Source organism: Euprymna scolopes, chromosome 23 (assembly GCF_053919585.1).
Source record: "Euprymna scolopes isolate OS-2025 chromosome 23, ASM5391958v1, whole genome shotgun sequence".
Classification (NCBI taxonomy): Eukaryota; Metazoa; Mollusca; class Cephalopoda; order Sepiida; family Sepiolidae; genus Euprymna; species Euprymna scolopes.
In genome coordinates, this window is record NC_136504.1 from 101,057,388 (window position 1) to 101,082,318 (window position 24,931).

The window sequence follows — 24,931 nt, forward strand, 5'->3', positions numbered from 1 at the left end:
CATTAATCCGAAATGGAAAAGTGAGCATACCTCCTAAACAGACAAACAGATTTCGTACCGTGACACAGAAACTAACACAACCTGGAAAAAAAAAGAAATCAGTATACTGCACAAGGTTCTTTTATCTTAAACTACGTCCATACGCGAAATATAAATTTGACCACGTACCAACAGTAACAGCAGTGCATATCCAGGAGTGCAGTTGTCAGCATCAATATCTCTTCAACCATCATCAGCAGCACCATCACCCTTGCCACCATCATCATCTTCTAAACGATCAGCAGCACAGCCACTGCTGCCATCACCATCTTCCCAATAGTCAAGCAGCAAAGCCACTGCCATCATCACCAGCAATCAATGATACGATCAACAGCTCCAGGAACAAGGAATGCTATCTACATTAAACTGTTATCAGGGTTAGGATTGGACTCATGGCACCAGCATTCGCAGCCTGGTGTTCTACCAAATGAGTTATGATGATTCACACCTAGATGGTATGGTTTTTATTCTTTTAAATTTAAGATTTGTTGTTGGCGTTTTTTAGTGATATTAACAATATCAAGATGCTGTTATTATTTATTTTTCTGTTACTTTAGCGGTTTTTTAAGAGCTATAAGCTCTTTTTGTTATTTATGTATATGAATAAGTCGCCCTTTATTTTTTATGGGATGTATTTATTTATTTTTATTATTAAATATTATTACGTGCATAAAATGTATACCCATGGACTTGCATGCGTCTAGCTTTCAGCCACCATCAGTATGGGCTAGGATCGAACTTATGACACCTGCATCTATCTCTCTCTCTCTCTCTGTCTCTCTCTCTCTCTCTCTTTCTCTCTCTGTATATATATATATATATATATATACACACTAGCTGTACCCGGCCACGTGTTGCTGTGGCTCAGTTTGTTAAAATGGAACACATTCCTCAAGAAAAATTGCATTTTGTTCGTTTATTTATTTTTATTATTTTTGCAATTTTTTTAATCAATAAAAGTTATTTTTTTCCCCAAAAAAATATTAATTTTTTACTATAAATTGTTAGGTGAAAGTTTGTTTTTATTCAGGAAAACTTGCACTTTTTTTTTAAAAAGAAATTTAGCAGTAAACTTTTCTCTTTGAAAACGGAATTTTTATTATAAAAAGTACAGATGAATGCTTTACATGAACTCTGTAAATAGTTAGGTGAAAGTAGAAAAAAGTTTGATTCTTTTTTTCAAGAGTATGTACAAATTATTTTTTTTTAACAGATGTTCAGAAAATAAACAGAAAAATACTTCCATCATTAATCATGCAAAAAATAAATAAAATGTTGATGTAGTGTTTCAACATTATGCTTATAAATTACGATAAAACTTGCTGAGTATGCGCTGTTTTATGGTTGTTGTAAAAATGGAACGGAAACTTAAATTTCGCTCCGTTTTAATCTTTCTTAACTTTTAAATTGTGCCTCCCCAAACGAATATAATCAAAACAGTAACATTCAACAATTGTACATTATGTATATAAAACACAAAATATAAAAAAAAAAAAAAGTTAATAACGAAAGCGAAATAATTCCATTTTTAAACGAAAAAGTCAGTTTGGTATATCTTTTTGTTATTTTTTACATAAGTCCAGCTTACCATTCACATTGGAAATGCCGACATTTATAGGTTGTCAGGTACGTTTACAACGAATAAACATTTAGGTGACTGAAATAGGAATCTAATTGAATCTTTAATTTCCTGAATAGTATACGAGAAATTCATTTTTCTTTGAGTTATATCGAATTCATTAATACGGACTTTAGGGGCTTTTTTCATAATGTTCCTGTAAAAATTATTTTTTATTGTTACAAATTACGATGCTTTATTTATATAAAAAAAGCAAAAATAAATTCTTGCGTTTTTTATTTACTACTGAAAACCATAACTTTAGTAAAGGTATTTTTTGTTTAAACAAAATAAAACATTTTCACTAAGAGTTAAGTAAAAATAATTTGTTCATTATATTTTGCGATCATTATTTGATAAATACTGAAATTTTCATTAAAATTGATTAATTTCCTGATTTTTGGTAAAGTTTTAAGCAAAGGGAGGGGTAAAAATGTTTATACACTTTGAGCGTCGGCATTCATTTTGTCTGTACCTACCATATTTCGATGAATATTTGATAGGAAAACGACCACGTGTAGTTAATTTAAATTAAATTTCAATCACATGGTTACATTATCAATAATCATGTGATTAAATCCATTGAAAATTTACCGATATTGTAAACACATTCTGTTTACATTAAGCCTTTTAGTGATATCACATGCAGTGTTGGCAACTGAGATTTAAAAAAACCCGTGAGATCAGGAGAAAGAAATCTCCAGAAAATCGCTAGATTTTTAACTTTTATCGTCTGAAATTTTCAAAAATCGCTAATTCACCCCCCCCCAAAAAACCCTCCATATTTTAACTTCCTACAATAAAAAAATTATAAATATAGTATATTCAATATATAAAATGTTCCGTGTTTTCTCACTATATGTTTCTGGAATTATATTGAAACGGTTAGCTCCCCAGAAGGTTTACATATTTTATCAGCTAATTTTACCTGTTTTTTCAGAGAGGGTATTTTTTTTTTTTTTTGCAAGAAACAAATCATAAACTCAAACTTTTTATAATAAAAGTTAAATTAAAATATACTGCAAATTCAACATCACAATAATGGTGCAACATATTTTGAAATTAGTAAAATCATGTTAAAAGTATTTAGGTTGGTAGATAATTAAATTCTACTGTATTGATATAAGATTTTTTTTTTTTTGCTGTTGTTTCTTGCTTTTTACAATTTTCGACTAAATACTTCTAAATTAAGCGGGGTTGCTTAGATTGTATTTTAAACTAAACTTCGGAGGTTGGAATGCCCCCCCCCCCACCTAAAATGTACTTGGAAAACTCGATTTTATAGCGAGATTTAAGAATGGTTAGCCGAAAAAAAAAAGGTGAAAAACAAAACAAATAATCAATAAATAATTGTTACCAAAGGCAATAAATGCTACTTTTTTTTACTTACATGGATGAGTTTATTTTATATTTTAAAGTATTTTCAAGCGCTTTTCTTTATTTTTTAATCTAAAATTGCGAGTGTGTGGGTGCCAAATTTATCCAGATTTTCTAGAATTCCCTGCTAGATTGCAAACGAAATCTCCAGATATAGCAGGAAAACCGCTAAATTGGAAACACTGGTCACATGATGGGAAGCGGTAATAAATAATTGTTCCTAAATAAAAAAATGGCCTACCGGTACGAAGAAAACCACCTATTTATTATAGAAAAATTAAGTATGTTATAATTAAAAAGAAATATATAAAAACACACATGGGTATAGTAAACATATTATACCAAAACGTGGAAGCCATCCGTCCAGTGGTTCTTTAGACTATTAATTGCGAACGAACCAAGAGTTACATTTATATATATATATATATATATATATATATATATATATATAGGACAAGATAACAACCAACTGGAAATGGACCACTGTGAGTTATTTTGATTTTTTTTTTCTGAATTTTACCTATTACATCCTTCTGCATTTTTTCTTTGGGAATTTTATGTTGTTTTTATTATGAGTTCACAGAGGAAATATCCTGTATTGACATGCAAATATTAGTTGTTCCCTGTGAATGAAATAGATCTGTAAAATGTACTCAAGTTTTTATTTTGGAAAAAAAAAATGATTGGTATGATGAATAAAGTCTTGGACTTTGTAATCTATCAAAATCTTTTACTTATTTATAGATGTACATATAATTATTATTTAATTAGAATTATCAAGCTCCTTTAAGAATACTACAGGATGAGCACTGTCTGTAGAATTTTTACTAAGGCAACTAAGTGTCTATGCAGTGTTCATGGCTTCTGTTGTTCTAATGTATTTGCCTGAATTCAACGTTTAATGCTTCTTAATTCCCTTAATTCCAGTAGCAATTTTTTGGTGGTCCTAAGGTAGAGGTTTGGCAAATGGAGCTAAAGGTGGAATCTCATAACCGGCAGGAATTGTCACCCCACACTGATGATTATGTAAGCATCAAACATTAGTGTCTGTAGGTATAAAGATTAATTATTATTTAATTACATTTATATATAGATATATAAATTTTTATTTATTTATATATATATATATATATATATATATATATATAGCCGCCATCTTCACACATATATATATATATATATATATATATATATATATATATATATATATGTGAAGATGGCGGCTTTAGACTTGAAAAAAAAAAATAGTGTATTTTAGTTTGAAAGCCATGTTCGCTCCCACAACATCAGATAACATTTTTTTTTTAATCTGTATTTTTTTTTTATAAATTTTTGCAATATTATCCAGTTTCACCCCAATATTAAAAAACAAAAATTTATGTAAAAAAGAAAATAGCACAAATATTTTATTATAGACTTAACAGTTGGGGTTTAAAAATATTACACTAAAAAATGATGCAAATTCATCAAGAAAAAAAAAAAAAAATTTTAACGGCGAAATGTCTCATCCGCCATTTTCTGCTTACATTAAGGTCAACGGCCAAGGAACATAATTAGACACACAGTCATCTTAATTATTTAATGGCACAAAAGTTTTAATATGTATTTACGTGTTAGGTTTTAAAAAAAATACAGATGAAGTATGAGATGCCTTCTATAAGTTTTGAGACTTTTTTGGTGGAGGCATTTAGAATTGCTGTAGACTTTTAAAAAATTCAGTATGTTATTGCTATACATCTTATGAGATGACTGACGAATTTTTATGATTTCAGGTTCAAATGAACAACTATAGCAGGAATTGGAATATATCCTACTAAAGCCTGATTGTCGAAGCTGGTGAATTTTGAAAATTAGTTGGGCAGGTTATCTGAATATTCCATAAGAATCTTTCACTTAGTGATACAAGCACCAAAATTGGCACAAATGACGTTTAGAACAGACATTTTTTAACCATCAGAAAATTCAAGACGGCAAACCTGACAAATTTCAATTTTTGTTCTTGTATCACCAAGTGAAAGATTGTTTCAGCAATCTGCCTCACTGAATGCAATCTGGACGTGAGGACACTTTAAAAGGATGCAATAAAATTCATCTTTAAACTTAGAGAAAATGCCACAGAAACGTATGGAATGCTTTAGGGGCATCTTGCATGAATCGAGCATCAGTTTTTGAGTGGCATAAAAGATTCAATGAAGGTAGGGAGTCTGTGAGGAATGATGTGTGATGATGTCTGTGTGGGAGGAGTTAGGAAGTCAGAACATCAGAGTTGATTAGCCAAATAAAGATTTTCATGGATAAGGACTGTCGTATGTCTATAGAGACAGTAAGTGTACAGTTTGATGTCAGTGTGGGAACTGTACACACAATTATTCACAAGGAACGGAAGATTCAGAAGATTTGCGTGAATGCACCAGGCCATAACTCCATCCTTTTCACAGATTATTTGACCAAGATGGGTATCAAAACAGTTCTTCACCCTCCCTATAGTCAAGACCTTACTCCCTGTGACATCTAGTTATTCCTTAAGCTCAAAGAAAACCTGGTTGTCGTTATGAGAAAATTAAGGAGGTGAAAGAGGTTGTGATGAGAGGCATTGACACACTCACGCAAGAGGATTTCCATAAGGTCTTCCAAACGTTGTTGGAACAGTACAACGTGCATTGCAGCCAGAGGAGATTACTTCAAAGGGGACTATAGTTTCATGTGTGTGCTATCAATAAAAGTGCCCATATGAAAAAAAAAGTCTGGAAACTTATTGAAGGCACCTTTATGTGTTTTTGTTTTTTTTACATAGGCATCACCACTTACCCAGGCCCAGAGGCCACTCGAGGATAAGGGTTAAAGTGTGTACAGTAGTCAATTGAACAATATAGTAATGGAAATTCCATAGTAATGGAAATTCCGTAAATTTGTTAACTTAAGTGGAACGGCTCATCAGAAACTTGTTTACATTGGACTTGAAGACAATTATATTGTAGTCAGCTGGAAAGCAGGCAATCGGAAGACAGTTCCACAAGTGTGCACTTCTAAGAAAGAAGCTTTGTTCAAGGAATCTACGTTTAGGTTTAGGCACAGATAAAGAGTGGGGGTAATTATTGATAGTGTTTTAAGCTAGACGAGTGTTTCTTGTGAAAGTTGTGCAAGGGGGGATTGAAGCTATGTCGAGCACTTGCCATGAAAATAACAATAAAGCAGAGACTGGCTCAAAATGTCTCTTCTGTGAGAAAGAGGTTGCAGGGAAGAGAAAAATACACCTCCTACGAGGCTACAAAGTCTATTTTGAACTCTATCAAGGCAGGATAAGTCCTTTCTAGCAGCTCCTGCCCAGATGTAGCAACAGTACTCCATTCTTAGACGTACTGACTCTTCTATAGATAGAGAATTGCATCAGCAGTGAGATATCTACTAGATCGATAGAAGGATCCCACCATTTTTCTAGTGGCCTTGGCAATGGAGTTCATGTATGTGTTCCATTTCAGATCAGGAGTAAATGTCAAACCCAGAAGCGTGTCAAAACATGAGGCCTCCCCAAGACGAGAGCCATTCATTTCAATTGGTGCCAGATAGGGACAGAGCGTTGATAATGTAAAGATAAAAGTTTGGTTTTAGATGCATTAAAAGTAACCAGCTACTTTTTTCCCCATTGTACTACGTGCTCAAGATCAGAGGAGAGAGAATCAGAGAGAACTTGATTGTTTACGGTCTTAGATGTGCTACCATAGATGGTAGTGTTATCAATGTCTACAAATGATGTAAGGATGTGGTTTGGAAGATCATTAATGAAGATCAGGAAGACAGTAGGACCCAGGATGGACCCCTGAGGGACTCCAGCATTAATACTGAGAGCTTCTGATTTCTGCCCATCAACTACACCTCTTATGAACCTATCAGAGAGAAATGATTTAATAATTGAGAAGACATTTCCAGCTATGGTATAGCTGGAGATCTTGTGAAATAAACCTTTATGCCATACCTTATTAAAGGCCTTTAATATGTCCAGAGCAATTGCCCTAGAAAGGTTGTCTCTATCAAGAGATTCGCTAATCCTATGAGATATAACTGTAAGCATATCTGCTGTGGATCTAGCAGAACGGAAACCATATTGCATGTCACTAAGAAGGTTATTTTTGCTGAGATGGTTGATTACTTCTTTATTTAACACAGATTCCAGCAACTTACTTATGACGCACAGGAGACTTATTGGCCTGTACTGAGAGGGGGATGAACGATCACCTGAATTCTTAAATACTGGGCATACTGATGAAATTTTCCAGGGTGAGTGGAAGCAATTCTCCTTAAGACAATGTTTAAACAGTTTTGTAAGTATGGGCGCTAGTTCTGGTTGAAGTTTTTTGCGTACTGTAATTGGAATACTGTCGGGGCCGGTTGCTGTATTGGAATCAAGGTTTTTGATTAGCTTGGCAACATCACATACAGATATTTGTATATCACATAGCGTGTTTTCTGATACAGGAGGAAATATTGGGGGTTGGCGGCCTTGGTTGTGATGGGTAGAATTAGCTGCAAAGTTCTTGGCAAAGAGTTTGACTTTGTCTGATGCTGACGAGATTACCTTAGGTCCATTGATGATAGTTGGGATAGAGCACCCATTTCTGTTCAGGATTCTGTTTGCTATTTGCCAAAACTAGTGGGAACCAAGCTGCTGCTCAGCTACTTTGGACTTGACAGACTATGCATACAACTCTCTTGTATTCTTAATTACTTTTTTACAGTGGTTGCTGGCAGTCCTGAAAGCAGCTTTAGTCTCAGTACATCTATTACGTTAGAAGCAATGGAAAAAGTGATTTCTGTGTGTAATGGCAGCAGCACATTCCGGAGAGAACCATGGCTGGCTGTTAGGTTTTTGCTGGAACTTTTTCGAGGATATGAAACGGTCTATACCTACAATTAACCATTCCGTCAAGTCTGATACTATAGAGGACACATCCTTTTTAAACACGGAATGCAGAGGTAGATCTGATATAAATGTACGGAAGCTATCCCAGTCAGCCATAGAGTATCTATACACTTTACAATGGAGAGGTACGTCTGAGAACATTTCATTTTTATCTTAACTGATACAACAGAGTAGTCGGAAGATCCAAGTGGAGACAGAACGGAAACTGAACATAGTTCAGGGCAAGTTGTGAGAAAAAGGTCTAGGAGACTCGCATACTGGCCGTCAATGTCGGACACATGGGTGGGTTCGTGAACAATTTGAGTGAGGTCATAAGCAATGGAGAAATCATGACAGAATCTCCCCTCATCATCGGTCTTGTTTGAGTGGATCAACCATTCCACATTGTGAACATTGAAGTCTCCACATACGTGAATGTCAACTGAAGGATAAGCTGATAGAACTTGGTCAATTTTCTCAGATATGCTTTTAAAGATAGTAATTCCGCTGTTATGGGAGCGATAGAGAGCAAATATAAGTGCAGTGGTGTGAGCAAGTGCAATCCTAAAGCACATATAGGGCAAGTTAGGATCTTCTCTGGAGATGTCCCTACCACATGGAAAGCCATCTTTAATATAGGCACATATTCCATGCCCATGGCGATCTTTGGGGTCAGATTTGGAAGTTAAGTTAGAGTATCTTTTAATTACAAACTCTTCTAGGGAAGAAGTCCGTCCAATGCCAGTTTTGCTTAAAAATAAAAGGTCTGGTTTAGTCTTCTGTGATTGGGTTTCAACCTCTAGAAAGTTAGAACGTAGACCCCTGATGTTGGAGGAGACATGGTAGTGGGGGTGCAGCAGAAACAAATGGTACTTTTTTCTTTCGCAAATCAATGCCTCTCCCCTGTGTTATTCGGCCACATACTGACCAATAAGAGGTGTGGCGCATTGATCCTTTCTATCCCCTAAGGAAATCGGACAGCTTCCGGTTTGAAGGAAAAAAAAACTCTTTCTTACAGAGAGAGGTGCCAAGCGGATCGGACCCTCTTTCTTTGCTCTCTCTCCACCTCTGTGTTATTTCATCCGATATCGACAATTCCCACTGGGGATAACTACCGTGATAGCACCAGGTGGTCATAGTCCAGTTTTTACCCAGGGATAATATCTCCCTGTGATCATTCGCCTGAATAAACCTTTTCTTTGTTACATTTATTGAAGTTGTATCAGAAGCTTATGTTGAATTATTTCTTTTCTTTTCTTGGGGTGTGCCCCAAAAGCACGAACCCTAAAGGGATCTACGTTGGAAATCCGGGTTTAATCGTGTATTTTTTCTTGAAACTTTTCATGATGGAGTTTTGGTGATTTGTGGACTAGGTCGACAGACTTGCTTAAAGCAGGACAGAGAGGGAAAGTAAGAGAGAAATAGAAACAAAGAAATTTTTTTTTTTTTTTTTTTTTTTTTGTAGCACATGATAAGGTAAAGCCGTAACAATTACCTACTAATATGGCATCGAGAGGCCCTACCAGAAGCTTCTGCATGGTCCAGAATCCATTCACCAAATGGCAATACAGTCGCCCCAGTACTTATGCACTTATTGTGTCGCACTACATTTTAATAGTATTTTCAAGTTTTACGTCTTTTTTTAATTAAATATTTTTATCAAACTGTTAGATGAAAGTACAGAATAGTTACAAAACGCCCCCCTTCCCCCCATGTTAAGAATGGCTTTCTAAATAATGTTATTATTTCACCACGGTACAATAAGTGCATAAGTACCAAAAACACATTTTAACGTCACAATGCCTCATCCGTCATTTTTTGCTTACATTAAAATCAACGACCAAAGAACATAATTAGACAATGAGTCAGCATAATAATAATAATAATAATAATAACAATAATAACAATAATAATAATAATAATAATAATAATAATAATAATAATAATAATACCGACTAGAAATCATTTACTGATCAAATTTGATTTTATTTCATTATATTACAAAAATATGATATGAATTGATGTAAATTTTGGTATACAGCCTTTTTTAACCTAACAAGTATGTACCGAATAAAGTTTTTTTTTAGATACACTTATAACTTTTTAATATTGAGGGAAAACTGGATAGACGCCAAAAACTGGGTGCTTGTACAGAATTCCGCCTGTATTAAAATATATAAAAATGAAGTAAAATCTGTTGTATGGTGTACGTACCCGGGACTAAAAGAAATTATCACATTCTAAAAATTATAAACATGGATTAAGTAGCTTTAACTTTAAATAAGAAAATCAAATTTCATGGCTAAACTAAGAGAGACGAACTCATGACGCAATCTTGAAAAGTGAAAACCGCCCGAAGAAACAAGGGAGATAACTCCAAGTAACTCAAACTTGCGAGATGTTAGAAAGCCATTCTTAACATGAAGAAAAAGAGGCATTGTAAAAATTAATTTTCTTTATAAAAAAAAAATAGATAAATAATAAAATTAATTTTCTTTATAAAAAATAAATAAATAAATGATCAATTTATATAATTTTTGGTGCACGATATTTTCTTTCCGTCACGGGTACGTACATCTTTTCAGTATAGTCCCAAAGCGAAAAAGCGGTAAAAAAAAAAAAAAAATAATAATAATAAAAAAATAAAATGTATGTTACCAAAGGCAAGATAAATTAATCTTCTACCCACCTTGATAAGTAGGTTTTTTTTTACGTTTGAACTTATTTTAAAGCGTTTATTTACTTTGAAACATAAGTAGTGTCGAGTGTAAAGTGAGAACAAGAAGAAAAAAAGGTACTTGTACAGTTTAGTGAATACATCAAAAAATGAAAATATCGAGAAAAAGGTTATATTTTCCGTATCCGTTATGGAACAAAGTTCTCTGAAATTTTTTTTTACTTAATTTCTCATCAAGTAGTTTTTTTTTGTTTTTTTTTTTTACAGCAGAAAAACACGTTTTTATGAGAGCGCGTTGAAGGCAGCCATCTTGAATTAAAAAGAAAATTTTGTTTGAATTTTAGAAATGCCAAAGGGAGATAACTCTAGTTAAAAAGCGCTGACACCCCTTCCCATCTTTAATATTAGCTTTTCTTCCTAAAAATCGAACATTTTGCTCGGTATCATAACAAATTATTTTTTCGCTGTAAAAAAAACAAAAAAAAAACAACAACAACAAAAAAAAACTACTTGATGAAATTAAGCGAAATTTTTTTTCGGAGAACTTCGTTCCATAACAGATACATACAATTTAAACTTTTTTTTCGATATTTTCATTTTTTAATGTCTTGACTAAACTGTACAAGTACCTAAAAAAAAAACAAACAAACAAAAAAACGAACAAAAACAAAAACAGCAAACAAAAAACGGCTGACATTAGACAGTCATCAGGAGAGTCTCGATAATCGCTCAAAAGATCTAGATTTAAATAAAACTGATTCCGTTTTCCTGCTTTCCTGCTGACTACAATATGGTTGTGTTCAAGTCTAACGTAAATAAGTTCTTGATGAGCCGTTCTATATAAGTTATCAAATTTACCAAATTTTCATTACTAATGATTACTATATTGTCCAATGCCTACTGTACACTCTTTAACCCTTATCCTTGAGTGGCCTCTTGGCCTTGATAAGTGGTGATGCCTATGTAAAAAAAAAAAAAAAGAAGAATATTACTTTTTCGGTCGATTATCGGTGACATTCATTGCGTAGGTTTCTGCCAGGATTTTGTTTAATCCAACTATCTTTTTCTTGTTTCTAACTTAATAGTCGACATTACTTGCGTTTCAAAGTAAATAAACGCTTTAAAATAAATTTCAAAAAATATATCCAGGTAGGTAGAAAAGGGTTTTATCTTGTCTTTCGTAACATATATTTGTTTTCTTTCTTTTTTTTCTTTTTTCTTTTTCTCGCCCCTTTTTTTCGATTTGTTGGCTATTCTGGAAAATGCCCGATTTTTCTGTATCTTTTTTTTTTTTTTTTTTTTTCATATATAGGGGGAATTCGGTAAATTTTCAGATTAGGTCCACCCACCTCCACAATTTTCTTTTAAATGACGACTTTTAATAGTTTTCAACTATGCTGAATACGACAATCGCATTGAAATTTTGCAGAAATAATTAGTTATCGAGATATAAAAAGTTGTATTATGCATTGTATTCTTTGGCGGCCATCTTTTTTTACGCGCGTGCGCGCACCATAAACAAATCTACTCATCCAAGACTGACGCTGCACGCGCGTAAAAAAGATGGCCGCCAAAGAATGCAATGCATAATACAACTTTTTATATCTCGATAACTAATTATTTCTGCAAAATTTCAATGCGATTTTCGTATTCAGCATAGTCGAAAACCTAGAAAAGGTGTCATTTAAAAGAAAATTGTGGAGATGGACCTAATCTAAAAAAAAAAAAAAAAGTACCGTTACCTTTTTAGAGAGATAGAACGAGCAAGCTAAACGTATATGTGCGTGAGATAATGTTTCACAACATACGTTTGCTGTGCGTTTTTCTTATTCCATTCAGTACGTTACACGTAAGGCGTAAACGGACCAAAGAAGCACACAAACTTAGATAAACACTTCTCCGCCATTCTTGTCGCTTTGTCGAGATTCGATCAACTTGAAAGCAAAACTTTTTTTTAAAAAGACGGTACAACTAATTTTTCTTTCTTCCCCATGTTTGGATGCTCTCGTCCTCCTTCACCTTCTTTACTATTTTTTTTCCTATTCACCAAGTCCGGTAAGTAATTAATTATCTACTACACACTTTTAGCGCAGTTAGTTCACGGACCGCGCGATTTTTAGTTTTAGATAGAATTTTAAAGTTAAATCCAATTTTTTGATTAAATTTGTTGATTAAATTGTTACGTAAAAGTACAGAATAATAATTTAAAAAAAAAGAAAAGAAAAAAGCTCCCTTTTATGTTAAGAATGGCTTTCTAAATAACAACGTTATTTCAGCACGGTTGGTAAAGTTACCAAAACATCAAACCACGTATTTGATTGCTTTATTTCTGTAAAACAAATTATTTAAAACAAAAAAACATTTCCGCATGATCCGTAAACTGCAAAAGCAACAAGTACAATTATTGCGTTAAAAAAAAAAAAAAAAAATGGGGCGCGATTATTTTAATTTTTAATTCCACTTTTCTTCGTCTGCTACAGGAGAATATTATATTTTTCTTTAATAAAAGGAAAATTATATATATATATATATATATATATATATATATATATATATATATATATATATATATATATATATATATATATATAAGTACGCTCTTAAAATTTGGATTTTCCTTTTAATTGAGCACTCTGCTGGAATTCTTTTTCCAAAAAAACTAATCATATATATATATATATATATATATATATATATATATATATATATATATATATATATATATATATATATATATATATATATATAAAATTTGTAGTCATCGACATAAAAAGAAAAAAAGATGAGAACATTTGATACGAATTTTGGCGTGGGTTATTTTTGGATATGATTTCTTTTCTTTTTTTTTCGCACAAAAAATAACAGTCGCACGAGCATCGACTCTATTAATAGATTTGCTGGTTCTTTCTTAGAATGGTGGCACTTCTTCGCGAGAAATAGTTTTCTTACCGAGAGAGGCGCCAAGCGGATCGGACCCTCTTTTTTTGTTCTCTCTCCACCTCTTGTGTTATTTCATCCGGTATCGACGATTCCCACTGGGGATAACTACCGTGATAGCACCACTCACCAGGTGGTCATAGTCCAGTTTTTACCCAGGGATAATATCTCCCTGTGATCATTCGCCTGAATAAACCTTTTATTTGTTACATTTATTGAAGTTGTATCAGAAGCTTATGTTGAATTTTAAGGCGCACAATTGAAGCTTAATGACTCAACGTTTTTTCTTTATATAAACTTTAATTCTAGACAGAAATTGCGGTACTTATGCCGAACGGACCATGCTATTTTTTTAGATAGGATTTTCGGGCATTTTATATTATAGACAACAAAACGAAAAAATGGGAAGGAAAAAGCAAAGATATAACCATTACCAAAGGCAAGATGAAGTTTTTTTGTGTGTGCGTTGTTTTGATTTTAAAGCGCTTATTTATTTCAAAGCACAAATAGTTTGGACTGCTTAACTTAACACGCGAACAAAATGGCTGACATGAGACGGTCATGAGTCTCGATAATCAATTAAAAATCGAACATTAAACAAAATGCCCCCAACGGGCTTTACATTACATTTATTTTTAATGCCAATGTGACATTCATTGGGTGGGTTTCTATCAGTATTTTGTTTAATTTTCGATTTTTGAGCGATTATCAATCCTCACCAGATGACCGTCTCGTAGCCACTGTGCGTTCTAACTTAATACTCAACACTACTTGTGTTCCGAAACAAATAAACGCTTTAAAATAAGTTAAACCTAGGCACCGCCAAAAATGGCCGCAAAATCAAGTTGTTGTTGTTTTTTAAAACGAAATTACATTTATTAAAATCCATTATTTCTGAGTAACTTTTTTTTTCCAGAAAGATAAAACCCTGAATTTTATCATATAGAAAACAGAATAATGTAAAACTTTTTCTACTATTTTTAATTCAATTTTAAATGTTAAATTTTCCCAAAAAGTTAACAATTGACATTTTTTGTCTTGCACAAAAAACGTACTTAAATATTTAAAAAAAAGGGTTTTTGAAATAATTAATTAATTTATTTATTGTCTAACTAAGATTTAGGATGATTTTCTAAGAGAATATGCAAAAATATTATAATATAAGTACCTGAATTTCAAATAATTCCACTTATTCATATAGGTAACCAAATATTTCGCGTTTACGTAGAGTTCAGATCGAATCTGTTTACGTTTTCTTTTGATGATGAGAAAACTATGGAAGACCAAACAGGCCAAAAAAAACTTATTTTTCAGTGACGAAAATTTCAATGTATTATTAAGCTGAGGCTGGCCAGTACCAGATGGGTGACCATTTGTATGCGTTTGGTTTTTAATGTGTATGTGTGTGGGGGGCAGGCTCCCCAAAATGGGGGGGGGGGCAATTTAAAGCTGAATAAAAAAAAATTATTTCAGCGCGTTTGGTCCACCGTAGTCGAAAGGCGGCAAACGTTTTCAAACGGGATCGAAAAAAATGATGCTATTTTTAACACAAAGGGCACAATATTTATCGAATTTTTTTTTTTGGTATCGATTATTCAAAGCATGCCCTGTTTAATAATGGTCATGCATTATTCGGCTCGCTAAAAAAAAATTGTTAATTTATTTATCAAAAATTTTAAAATAGCTTTTTTCGTATAAATATTAAAAAAAATTTTTTTTTGTTTTGCTTAACTTAAATTAATTATTTTACTTAACATATTCACCGAATTTCACATTTCAAAACTCAAAAGCGGGATAATTAAACACAATCGAAGTTCTGATATTCAGACGTCAAAATAAGGTATGCAAACAATTTTTTTTTTTTTTTTTTTTTTAATCTATAATTCTGTCCCTTACAACAACACAATATGTTGATTTCAGTTTCAGATGATTATTTTAAGCATATTTGTTCCCACTTCAAAACAAGGGGGGGTTTTGTAAGCAAAAAAAAATATATATATAAATATCGTTTATGAAAAATAAGTACACTGTTATAAAGTTCATTCTTCTCCTAATAATCGCTGAAAATTTCGTATTGATCGGATAATTACCTGATTTTTGGTAGATTTTTAAAAAGACGGTCCGTCAAAAAGTACTGACCTGCCCCCCCAGTTTTGGCGGTGCCTAGTTAAACCACACACACACACACACACACACACACACACACACACACACACACACACACACACACAAAAACGTATCCAGGTAGGTAGAAGAGTATCTTCTTGCCTTTGGCAACATTTATTTCTTAACTACTCGTGTTTTTGTTTTGGTGCTTGTTGAAACAGAGCCGACAGATTGATTTTTTTAAATATGTGGTTTACAATGGTTTACAATTGTGACGAAATACTTACTGAGTTGTCATGTCGCAAATATTGATATATCCAAAAATTTCGAAATTTCATTGAGTAGAACAATTGCTAGTGTGGGTACTTCTACACTATTGGGACGAAATTGCGGAAATCGTAAAACTAAATTTCACATGAAAACAATGGTATCTACGTATTCCTCGTATTTAAAAAAAAAAAAAATTATCCAAAAAGGACGAAAATCGATAGGGTATAAAATTATTTATTAAAGAAAACAAAAAAGCAGAATTTGATGAAAACGATCGTAAGACACAGGAGAGTTCAAAAGTGAGGTAATTTTCCGTTTCGATTTAAACAAGATTGTGGCAATTTTCCACCTAATACGATTAAAGTTGGTTTTTTTTTGTTTTTGTTTTTGTTGCTAGTGCAGTGGCAGTGCAGTAGTGCACTTACTGAATCGCGCTCTTTTTAAAATCGTATTTCCACGTTTAATTAAAGTTTTATATGTTTTTTTTTTTATTCAATTGTAAGGTTAAAGTACATAATGGATACAAAACACCCTCCCCTCCCCATGTTATGAATGGCTTTTTAAATAATAACGTTATTATTTCAGCACGGATCAATAAGTGCACTAGTACCTTTTTTCTTTTTTTTTTTTTTAATAATTCAATAATATTCAGGTAATTTCGACTGCATAATTTGGAACCTACCATTGTAACTTATTAGAATTGACAAAAAAATCAGTTAAACCATTGTTTTTGTTTTTTTTATCTGAAAACTCCATTTATCGAGTATAAAATCTCGTCCCAATAGTGTAGAAGTACCCTATTGTGTTTTTAGTAAAAAAAAAAAAAAATGTTTGCAATATTGGTCGCTGTTAAAGTGACGAAAAGGGCGATAAACATGTCCCCTGTATTCGCAATCTTCAAGTTGTTTACATCTAGGGAAAATGGCAATCTCCTCCAATTTTCCGTAAAAATTACTTTTAACTATAAATAATTCTTTACTCGATAAATTTTCATAATTTTTGGATACATTACTATTTTCGACATAAGTAAGTTCTGTAGTTTTTGCTTTAAACGACATATTTAAACAAAAAAAAAAATCGATCTGTCGACTAGGTGTATCAGAATTTTTGTAGGAATTTTTGACACCCCTAACACGAAACTGCGAATAAAATATAAAAAAACTCGTAATTTCTCTTTTTAAAATGGGTTGTTTATTTTCTTTATGGATTATACTTCCAAAATAAACTAATAAAGTTGTTTTAAAAGTAATGGAAATATTTTTTTTTAAACAGTAATGAAATTAATTGAATTTTACGAGCTCAGTATTTTTCAATTTTTAAACTTTAAAAATCTATCAAAATTTTTCTATTGATTCAATTTTTACGATATTTTCAGGGTCAATATGAAATGTTATGCTCTTTCCAATAAATCGAATATAATATTTTAGACAAAGATGTTTTTTTAATTCACGCCCCCCCCCATTTTCAAGTGTCTATTAAAAAGTAAATAATTAATTTACTCACCAAAGTTTTATATATCACAAATTGAAGATAAAAGATCAATAAATAATATATTCAAATTTAAAACAAAAAAAGTAGTATTTTTTAGAAATTTACATGTAAAGTCCGAAGTTTAAAACCTTTTTTTTTTTTTTAAAACCACGTTGTTTGTTTTTTCTTTTGTTTTTTTAAATGAAACCTTGGTCCTTGCTCCTTTAATTGAAAAAAAAAATTAGGGCTTGAATTACATTTTTCGAGTAGTTATAAGCTTGGAAAGACAGGGGGTCGAATGATTTCACGCCTCCCATTTTGAAATGTCTATTAAAAAGTAAATAATTAATTTACTCACCAAAGTGTTATATATCCCAAATTGAAGATAAATGATCAATAAATAATATATTCAAATTTAAAACAAAAAAAAAAGTAGTGTTTTTTAGAAATTTACCTGTAAAGTCCGAAGTTTAAAACCTTTTTTTTTTTAAAAAAAAACACGTTGTTTGTTTTTGTTCTTTTTTAATGAAACCTTGGTCCTTGCTCCTTTAATTGAAAAAAAAAAAAAATTAGGGCTTGAATTACATTTTTCGAGGAGTTATAAGCTTGGAAAGACGGGGTGGAATTATTCAATATTTTTCACAAAATATCTGACACACCTAAACAAGCACCATTTTTTTTCTTTTTCGCTTTGTTGTCCGGATTTTCAAATAAATTCAATTCTTACAGTATCGTTTGTTTTGTTTATTAACTTGTTAGATGAAAGTATAGAATAGATACAAAACGTCCCCCTCCCTATGTTAAGAATGAATTTCTAAATAATAACTTTATGTCTTCATTCCATTCAAATTAGAAAACATAGTCGACAAAGCGATTTCTTCGTGTCCGTACACGAAATATGAAAATGATTTTGAAGCTTGTATTGACCCGTTTCCCACCATAACAAGGTTGAACATGAATATAATGTCGGTATTATTCAGTTAATGACATCAACCCTTATCCTCAAATGGATCTTGGACTTGATAAGCGATGGCTCAATAGAAAAAAAGTAAATTTAAGGTTGGGAAGGGGGGTAGTCCAACTCTCAAAGGAGTACAAAAATAGCCGATAAAAGAACCTGTTGACACTCCCTGATAGGAGTACCGCAGGCGACAGGCAATATGCCTCATCCTATAAAGAAATGGCAGCCAAATTCTATCGATTAGTTTTGTCTGACTTTGCAAACGATGAAAGGGAATCAACCTGTGATGAATTTTGATTTTTGCGAATTAAAAAATTCTGAATTTTTGAGACGAAGATTGCTTATTATTCGGATTCTTCGGACTACTGGTCTCATCTTGAGTATCATTTTCACAACGTTTCGGTACCTCCGTCCTTCAAGTGTATCTTGTCAACCTCCGTCCTTCAAGTGTATCTTGTCAACCTCTGGAATCTTTCTGTCGAACTCGGAAATATGCACGGAATTTTGAACGGAACCCTTTATTTAATCCATGAAGGTAGCATGTTCTTATTCCGTTAGCCATGACTGGGTAGAAATACTAAGTAATTCACAATTGTATTTTGAGTGTCGCCCACACTGAGGATTGAACCTTCAACCTCTAGGAGAGTGTAACTTACAACTGAATTTTGCCAAGTATTTTATCCATTACACTGCGGGTTCTTGCAGTTTGACAAAAAGATACATTTGAATAAGGTCAGAGGTTACATCGACTGAAACGTGAAAATAATACGGAAGATGAAAAACAGTATCCGCGGACCCCCACCCCATATTATTTTGCAAATATCATTTTTTTTCTTTCTTTTGCGGATAAGTCAACTTGTGCAGAGTCTATCTATCTATCTATCTATCTATCCATCTATCTTGTCGAAATTATTATCATCACTTTCAATGAAGTCACTTCGATGTATAAAAACGTTACCAATAAAAAGACAAAGAAAAGCAACCAAAAAAAAAAAAAAGGAAGAAGAGAAAAGACTTGGTGGATAGAAACAAACAAACAATTTTATTTAGAAGAAAAAAAAAAAACAGGAAACTTGGAGCCTCGCAAAAGTTCACGAGCAGTCTACTGCTAAGATTTTGCTCTCAGCTACAAAGAAAGTTCTTTCTGTGGCAACAATTACGAAAGATAGAAAGATAGACAGGTTGAGAAGGCTTCCTTTTACCTACTGCCGTGAGATTTCAATCAGCGCAACATTTCTTTTTAAAAGGGCCGAAATACTTTAGCAAAGTCGAAAAGAGTTCACTCCCTTTGTTCACAATTTAAGTTTACATTTGGTAATGTCGTCCATTTTAAAACAAAAGTCCACTTGTGTAGATCAGTTGAAATATCTGCAGACAAAGATCAGCTATTATCCGAAAATAATGTTCCAAGTGTTCTTTTGTAGCGAGGAATTTATTTCCTCATTTTCCTGAAGAAATAACCTGAAAAAAATATACATAGTTCTTCGTATTATAACGTTCTCTGATGAGGAAAGGAATGAGGTAGAAAACTTTCCAAGTTCCTTCTTTGAATCCGGTTAGAGTAAAAATATTCTTTTCATTTGACTTAAAAACTGCAATTTGAGACATATCCATTTTCTTTAGAAGAAAATATCTAGTTATAGTGATAGACACTTCCACTGCATATTCAATCTTTCTTAGTGAGAAGATTTCCCACATGTGTCTCCTCTCCTGCAGGCTTGTAGTTCTCTGAAACATTTAACTGTCTAAGTCCTTAGCAGATTTCCTGGATTTACTTGAAGTAGATTTATCTCAGTGAGATGCGAATTCGTCAGGTAACTTAGCTCGAAAATAATTGGTCGGAGGTACGGTCAAAGGTGAAGGCTGCCGTAAACTTGTGGCTTCCTAGGAAACTTTCATTATTCATTGGGAATGCTGGACTTGAAGCGTCATCGAAACACTTTTCCCGACCTCATTCTTGACCCCTGTGTTGAGAGCGGGAAGAATCAGCCTTTCTAAAAGAGTGTCAAGCCGTGATAAAACGACTACCAAGGTCTAGAGACTTTGAGAATGCTACCCGTAGGGAATTCCACAGAGATCTAGTGATGGGGGTCACTGATGACTCGCTATGCGCACGTTTGGGTTGGCAGCAGAGTGAGATCTGCTCCCCATGGAATTGGGCTCCAGGTTCAAGTCATCTGAAGAATTCATTCTCTCGAACCTGGCAATTGACCCGAAATGCACTTCCTCTCAACAACGTACAATGCAGTTCCGGTTTTTTGGAGTCATCTGCTTGTCCCCGTTGCAGAACAACGGCCGTAGAAATGACTGATCATGCATTCTTCGATTGCGCGAACTCCGCCGGTACTAAGTGACAGCTCACATCGATCCCGAGCATCCTAACCTGATTACCGTATCCAACGTCATTGACGTGAGGCCGCTGTGGGACTGGGAAAGACAAATGGTCTACATTATGATCTTGGCCGTAGCGAGAATGGTGATTTGGATGTTGCGACTGCATGGTGGCTGGCCAGAGGATGTCATCTTTTTCTGATCAGGATCTGATCGCTTTCTTTAAACACCACCTATATTTAAACGATTGGGTCCCCCAGTATGAAAGGGTGAATGCGGTATTATGGTGAAAGAACATAGTAGCTAAGAGAATCTTTTGTTTTTGTTGAGTGACAAGGATGACCAACGACTCTCATTCCCTCGCCCCTTTTGAGTTGACCTTATGCCTAAATTTTTTGTTTATGTTGAATTTTTATTGTATTTTTAACTTGAATAAAATATTTAATACCTCAAAGTGTAGTATCTGTTCTGATGCTACACTTAATGTAATTTGTCATTGGTCAATGGAGGGGAAACCCTCTATACTGAGACAATTATTATTTTTGGTCCCTACCAGGGTGCCCCTTTTGCCCTGCTTTTGGGGAGCTGTTGTTTTTCCCCCACATTAAAAACGACCTTGTGTCACATTTTGCTTTTATGGGGAAGCAAATAAATCTGAATAGAAAAAAAATTATAGGAGTATAAGAGAGAGAGAGAGAGAGAGAGAGAGAGAGAGAGAGAGAGAGAGAGAGAGAGAGAGAACAATATTAAAAGAAAGATGTTATGTTACACATTCTTATGAAGTATAAGAGAGAGAGTGAGAGAGAGAGAGTGAGAGTGAGAGAGAGAGTGAGAGAGAGAAAGAGAGAGAGAGAGAGAACAATATTAAAAGAAAGATGTTATGTTACACATTCTTATGAAGTATAAGAGAGAGAGAGAGAGAGAGAGAGTGAGAGTGAGAGAGAGTGTGAGAGTGAGAGAGAGAAAGAGAGAGAACAATATTAAAAGAAAGATGTTATGTTACACATTCTTATGAAGATTTTGTTTTGTTTGGTCTTTCTTCCTGGGCAACGCCGTGTAACCATACTAATATATAATAATCTTTTTATTTACCTATATTTTAACAGTGTATGGGTATCATGGCTTCAGTACAGCAGATAGATACCACTATATGGAAGTTTTATCCCCAACGGACATTGCTTATGTTTACAAGATGAGATCTGCCGAGGATTTTGGAGTCACATTTGTAAGTTGTAACCCTTCTTCTTCTTCTTCTTCTTCTTCTTCTTCTTCTTCTTCTTCTTCTTCTTCTTCTATTTTCTTTCTTCTATTTTCTTCTGTTTTTTTTTTTTTTAATTTAATCCCGAGCAAGAATGGATTTTTGTCTCCAATTTATTTTTCTTTATCGTTCATCTAGGAGAAGGAAACTCGGATATCAAAGCTATGCTCTACTTCCCTGAAACACTGTGGAAAAAAAGTTCTCCTTAAATTTACTCTTCGCCTTTTGGCTAGGAACAAAGTGTAGTATCTGTTTTGATGTTACACTTCACCTTTTCTGTCCTCGGTTAGTGGAAGAAAAATCCTTAATAACCGAGACAATTTTAATTTTTGTACCTATCCAGAATACTCCTTTTTGGGGAGCTGGATTTTCTCCCGCATTCAAAATCGACCTTGTGTTTAACTCTGCCCTCGTAGGGAGACAAGTAAATAGGAGCAGCCTTCATAGAGTTGAAGACTTTAACAAAAAATATCCGATTAGCAGATCTACAGGGATATAGGCGCTCTACCTACTGTCATCTGGTTTGCATTTTTTCTTTGTCCGTTAATTAAGGATAAAAAGTAAAATTGCAGAGAAAATTCTTGGTTTTATTTTTTTTGACAATTAATGCTACTTCATCCTCTATCTCTTTTTTCCCTTTATCCGGGCTGATATATAATTTATCCCAAGTTACGCTGGTATGTTGAAAATTATGAGTTTGCTGTGCAGGTTGGTTAGTGCAAAAAGAGCTCAAATGGTTCAGTGTTGACGTATGTCAAACGCTGTAGTTGGGGGTCAGTGGTGTCACCTGAAATGTCATTTGGTTTGTATGGAAAGAAAGAAAGAGAGAGAGCATGAAAGAATGAGAGAAATATATTTTTTGGCTTTCATGCAAGTGCAGTCTGCCTTCTGATTTGGGGCGAAGCAGACATGTCAGGATTAGACGTGAAAATGTATCGAAAACGCAAATAAAAGAAGTGAATCGATAATGCAATGGTTACACCCCCCCATCCGTTCACTCATAGACGAATAAAATGATCTATACCAGAAAATCAGCATTATGTTTTTATCTGAGATATTCCTTGCAGCATCGACCAGTGACAGGAAGAATCAAAGAAGGACTGCTTTAAGGTTATTTCTCAAAATTTTATTCAAATTCATGCAATATTCACAAAGTTATGATATTTTATTTGTTATCGAAGAATTTCGACTGTCCATCGCCTTATTGCAAGTCTCTTGAATATATTCTATATTCACAAAGTTATGGCATTTTATTTATTATCAAAGAAATTTTTCTGTCCCTTTCCAGCTCCATGGCTAAATTTTTGATGGATAATCCTTCTGCGAATCCAGCAACTATCCTTTGCTCTCCGGTAACCTTCAATTGTCTGTTTTATTGACATTGTAACAGATCTGCAATAAAGCGATGGACAGTAAAATTTCTTTGATAATAAATAAAATGCCATAACTTTGTGAATATAACATGAATTTGAATAAAATTTTGGGAAATAAATAAACTTAAAGCAGTCCTTTTGATGATACAATTTAAATTTTTTTGTGACATATATTTAGTGAAATATTGATATTTTACTAATCTGCAATAAAGCGATTGACACAGTTTATATATATATATATATATATATATATATATATATATATATATATATATATATATATGTAGGCGTGTGTGTGTTACATTATTTAGTGACCATATTGGAATCTTTGGAGCTTCTTGTCAAACCCCAGAGCCTGACCACCAGACGAAGGCCAGAGAAATAGTTGGCCGAAACGTTGTGAAACAACAACTAAGAAAGATGAGGATAATAGTCCGTAATAACTAAATCAATAAATAATACTCATCTCAATAATGAATTCCAATCAAAATAATATATACAGCAAAAATTTTGTTTAACTATAAGTAATTTTTTGCTAATATTTTTCATCAGGTTGTTAACCGTGACGGGATAGGAACTCCGAATCTCCTAACTTCATTCTCAGCAATTAATGCCATCCGTAGTTGTTGTCGTCTCACCACGTTTTGGCCAAGTAAGCCTCTGGCTGGATTTGGGTAGGATTGAAACCGCTATCTTCAGACAATGCTCACCAGGAACCGTAGAGATTTAACATCTCTATCAACTGCGCCACAGGCCTTGAAGGGCGATCAAGGTTGGATTTTTGGGTCTTATAAATCCACGTTTATCTTCCAGGGTCAGGTTCGTACCGAATGGTATATTGTTTAATTCTAATTCATTATTGAGATGAGCATTATTTATTAATTTATTTATTGCGGACTATTACCCTCATCTTTCTTAGTTAGTTGTTATTTCACAACGTTTCGGGCAACTATTTTCTCTGGCCTTTGTTAGATGATAACCGCAACGCACAAGTTCAATCCTACCCAAAGCCAGCCAGAGGCTTAGTTGGCCAAAACGTAGTGAGATGGCAACAACTATGGAAGGCAGTAATTGCTGAGGAGGCAGTTAGGAGATTCGGAGTTCCTATCTCGTCACGGTTACCACCTGATGAAGGTAAAAGAAATAGTGGCCGGAACGTTGTGAAACAACAACTAAGAAAGATGAGGATAATAGTCCGTAATAAATAAATAAATAAATAAATAACACTCATCTCAATAATGAATTCCAATTGAATAATATAATTCCAAGTTTGTTACATTTTTTTTTTAGGTCTATATATATTGTTTTTTCAAATAACTTTTTCGTACATTTTATAATAATTATTGCACTTCATGTAAAAGCTTTTGTCAAAATGATCTTTTGGTGCACACGGCCTACGCATTACAAAGATCTCAGGTGCATTAATTTTTATTCAAATGACATTTTGATACATTTGATAATTATTACAGTGCAAGCTTTTGTCAAAATGATCCCTCGGTGTGCACGGCCTAAATATCCTAAATTCGCACAGAAAAAGAAAACATGTTAATTATTATTCTCTGTAAGATTCTTCGTTGATGAACAGTTTCATTCACATATTATTAAAATAGAAATCTG

The 24,931-nt window shown here is 33.4% G+C and overlaps 1 protein-coding gene across 3 annotated transcripts in view; it reads left to right on the forward strand.

Annotated features, from left to right (window-relative positions):
* The first annotated feature begins 371 nt into the window (after positions 1–371).
* Positions 372–24,931, forward strand: part of LOC145246072 (protease-associated domain-containing protein 1-like) — a 38,269-nt gene continuing 13,709 nt past the window's right edge. Inside the window, exons 1-2 of one of the 3 annotated variants that reach the window (XM_080107921.1) lie at positions 372–494; positions 21,790–21,908. In XM_080107921.1, coding sequence (XP_079964047.1) covers positions 467–494; positions 21,790–21,908 — 147 coding nt within the window. In that variant the 5' untranslated portion in view covers positions 372–466. Of the gene's footprint in view, positions 495–12,148; positions 12,664–21,789; positions 21,909–24,931 lie in introns of those variants that run through there. The other 2 variants (XM_080107920.1, XM_080107922.1) reach the window with 2 other exon arrangements.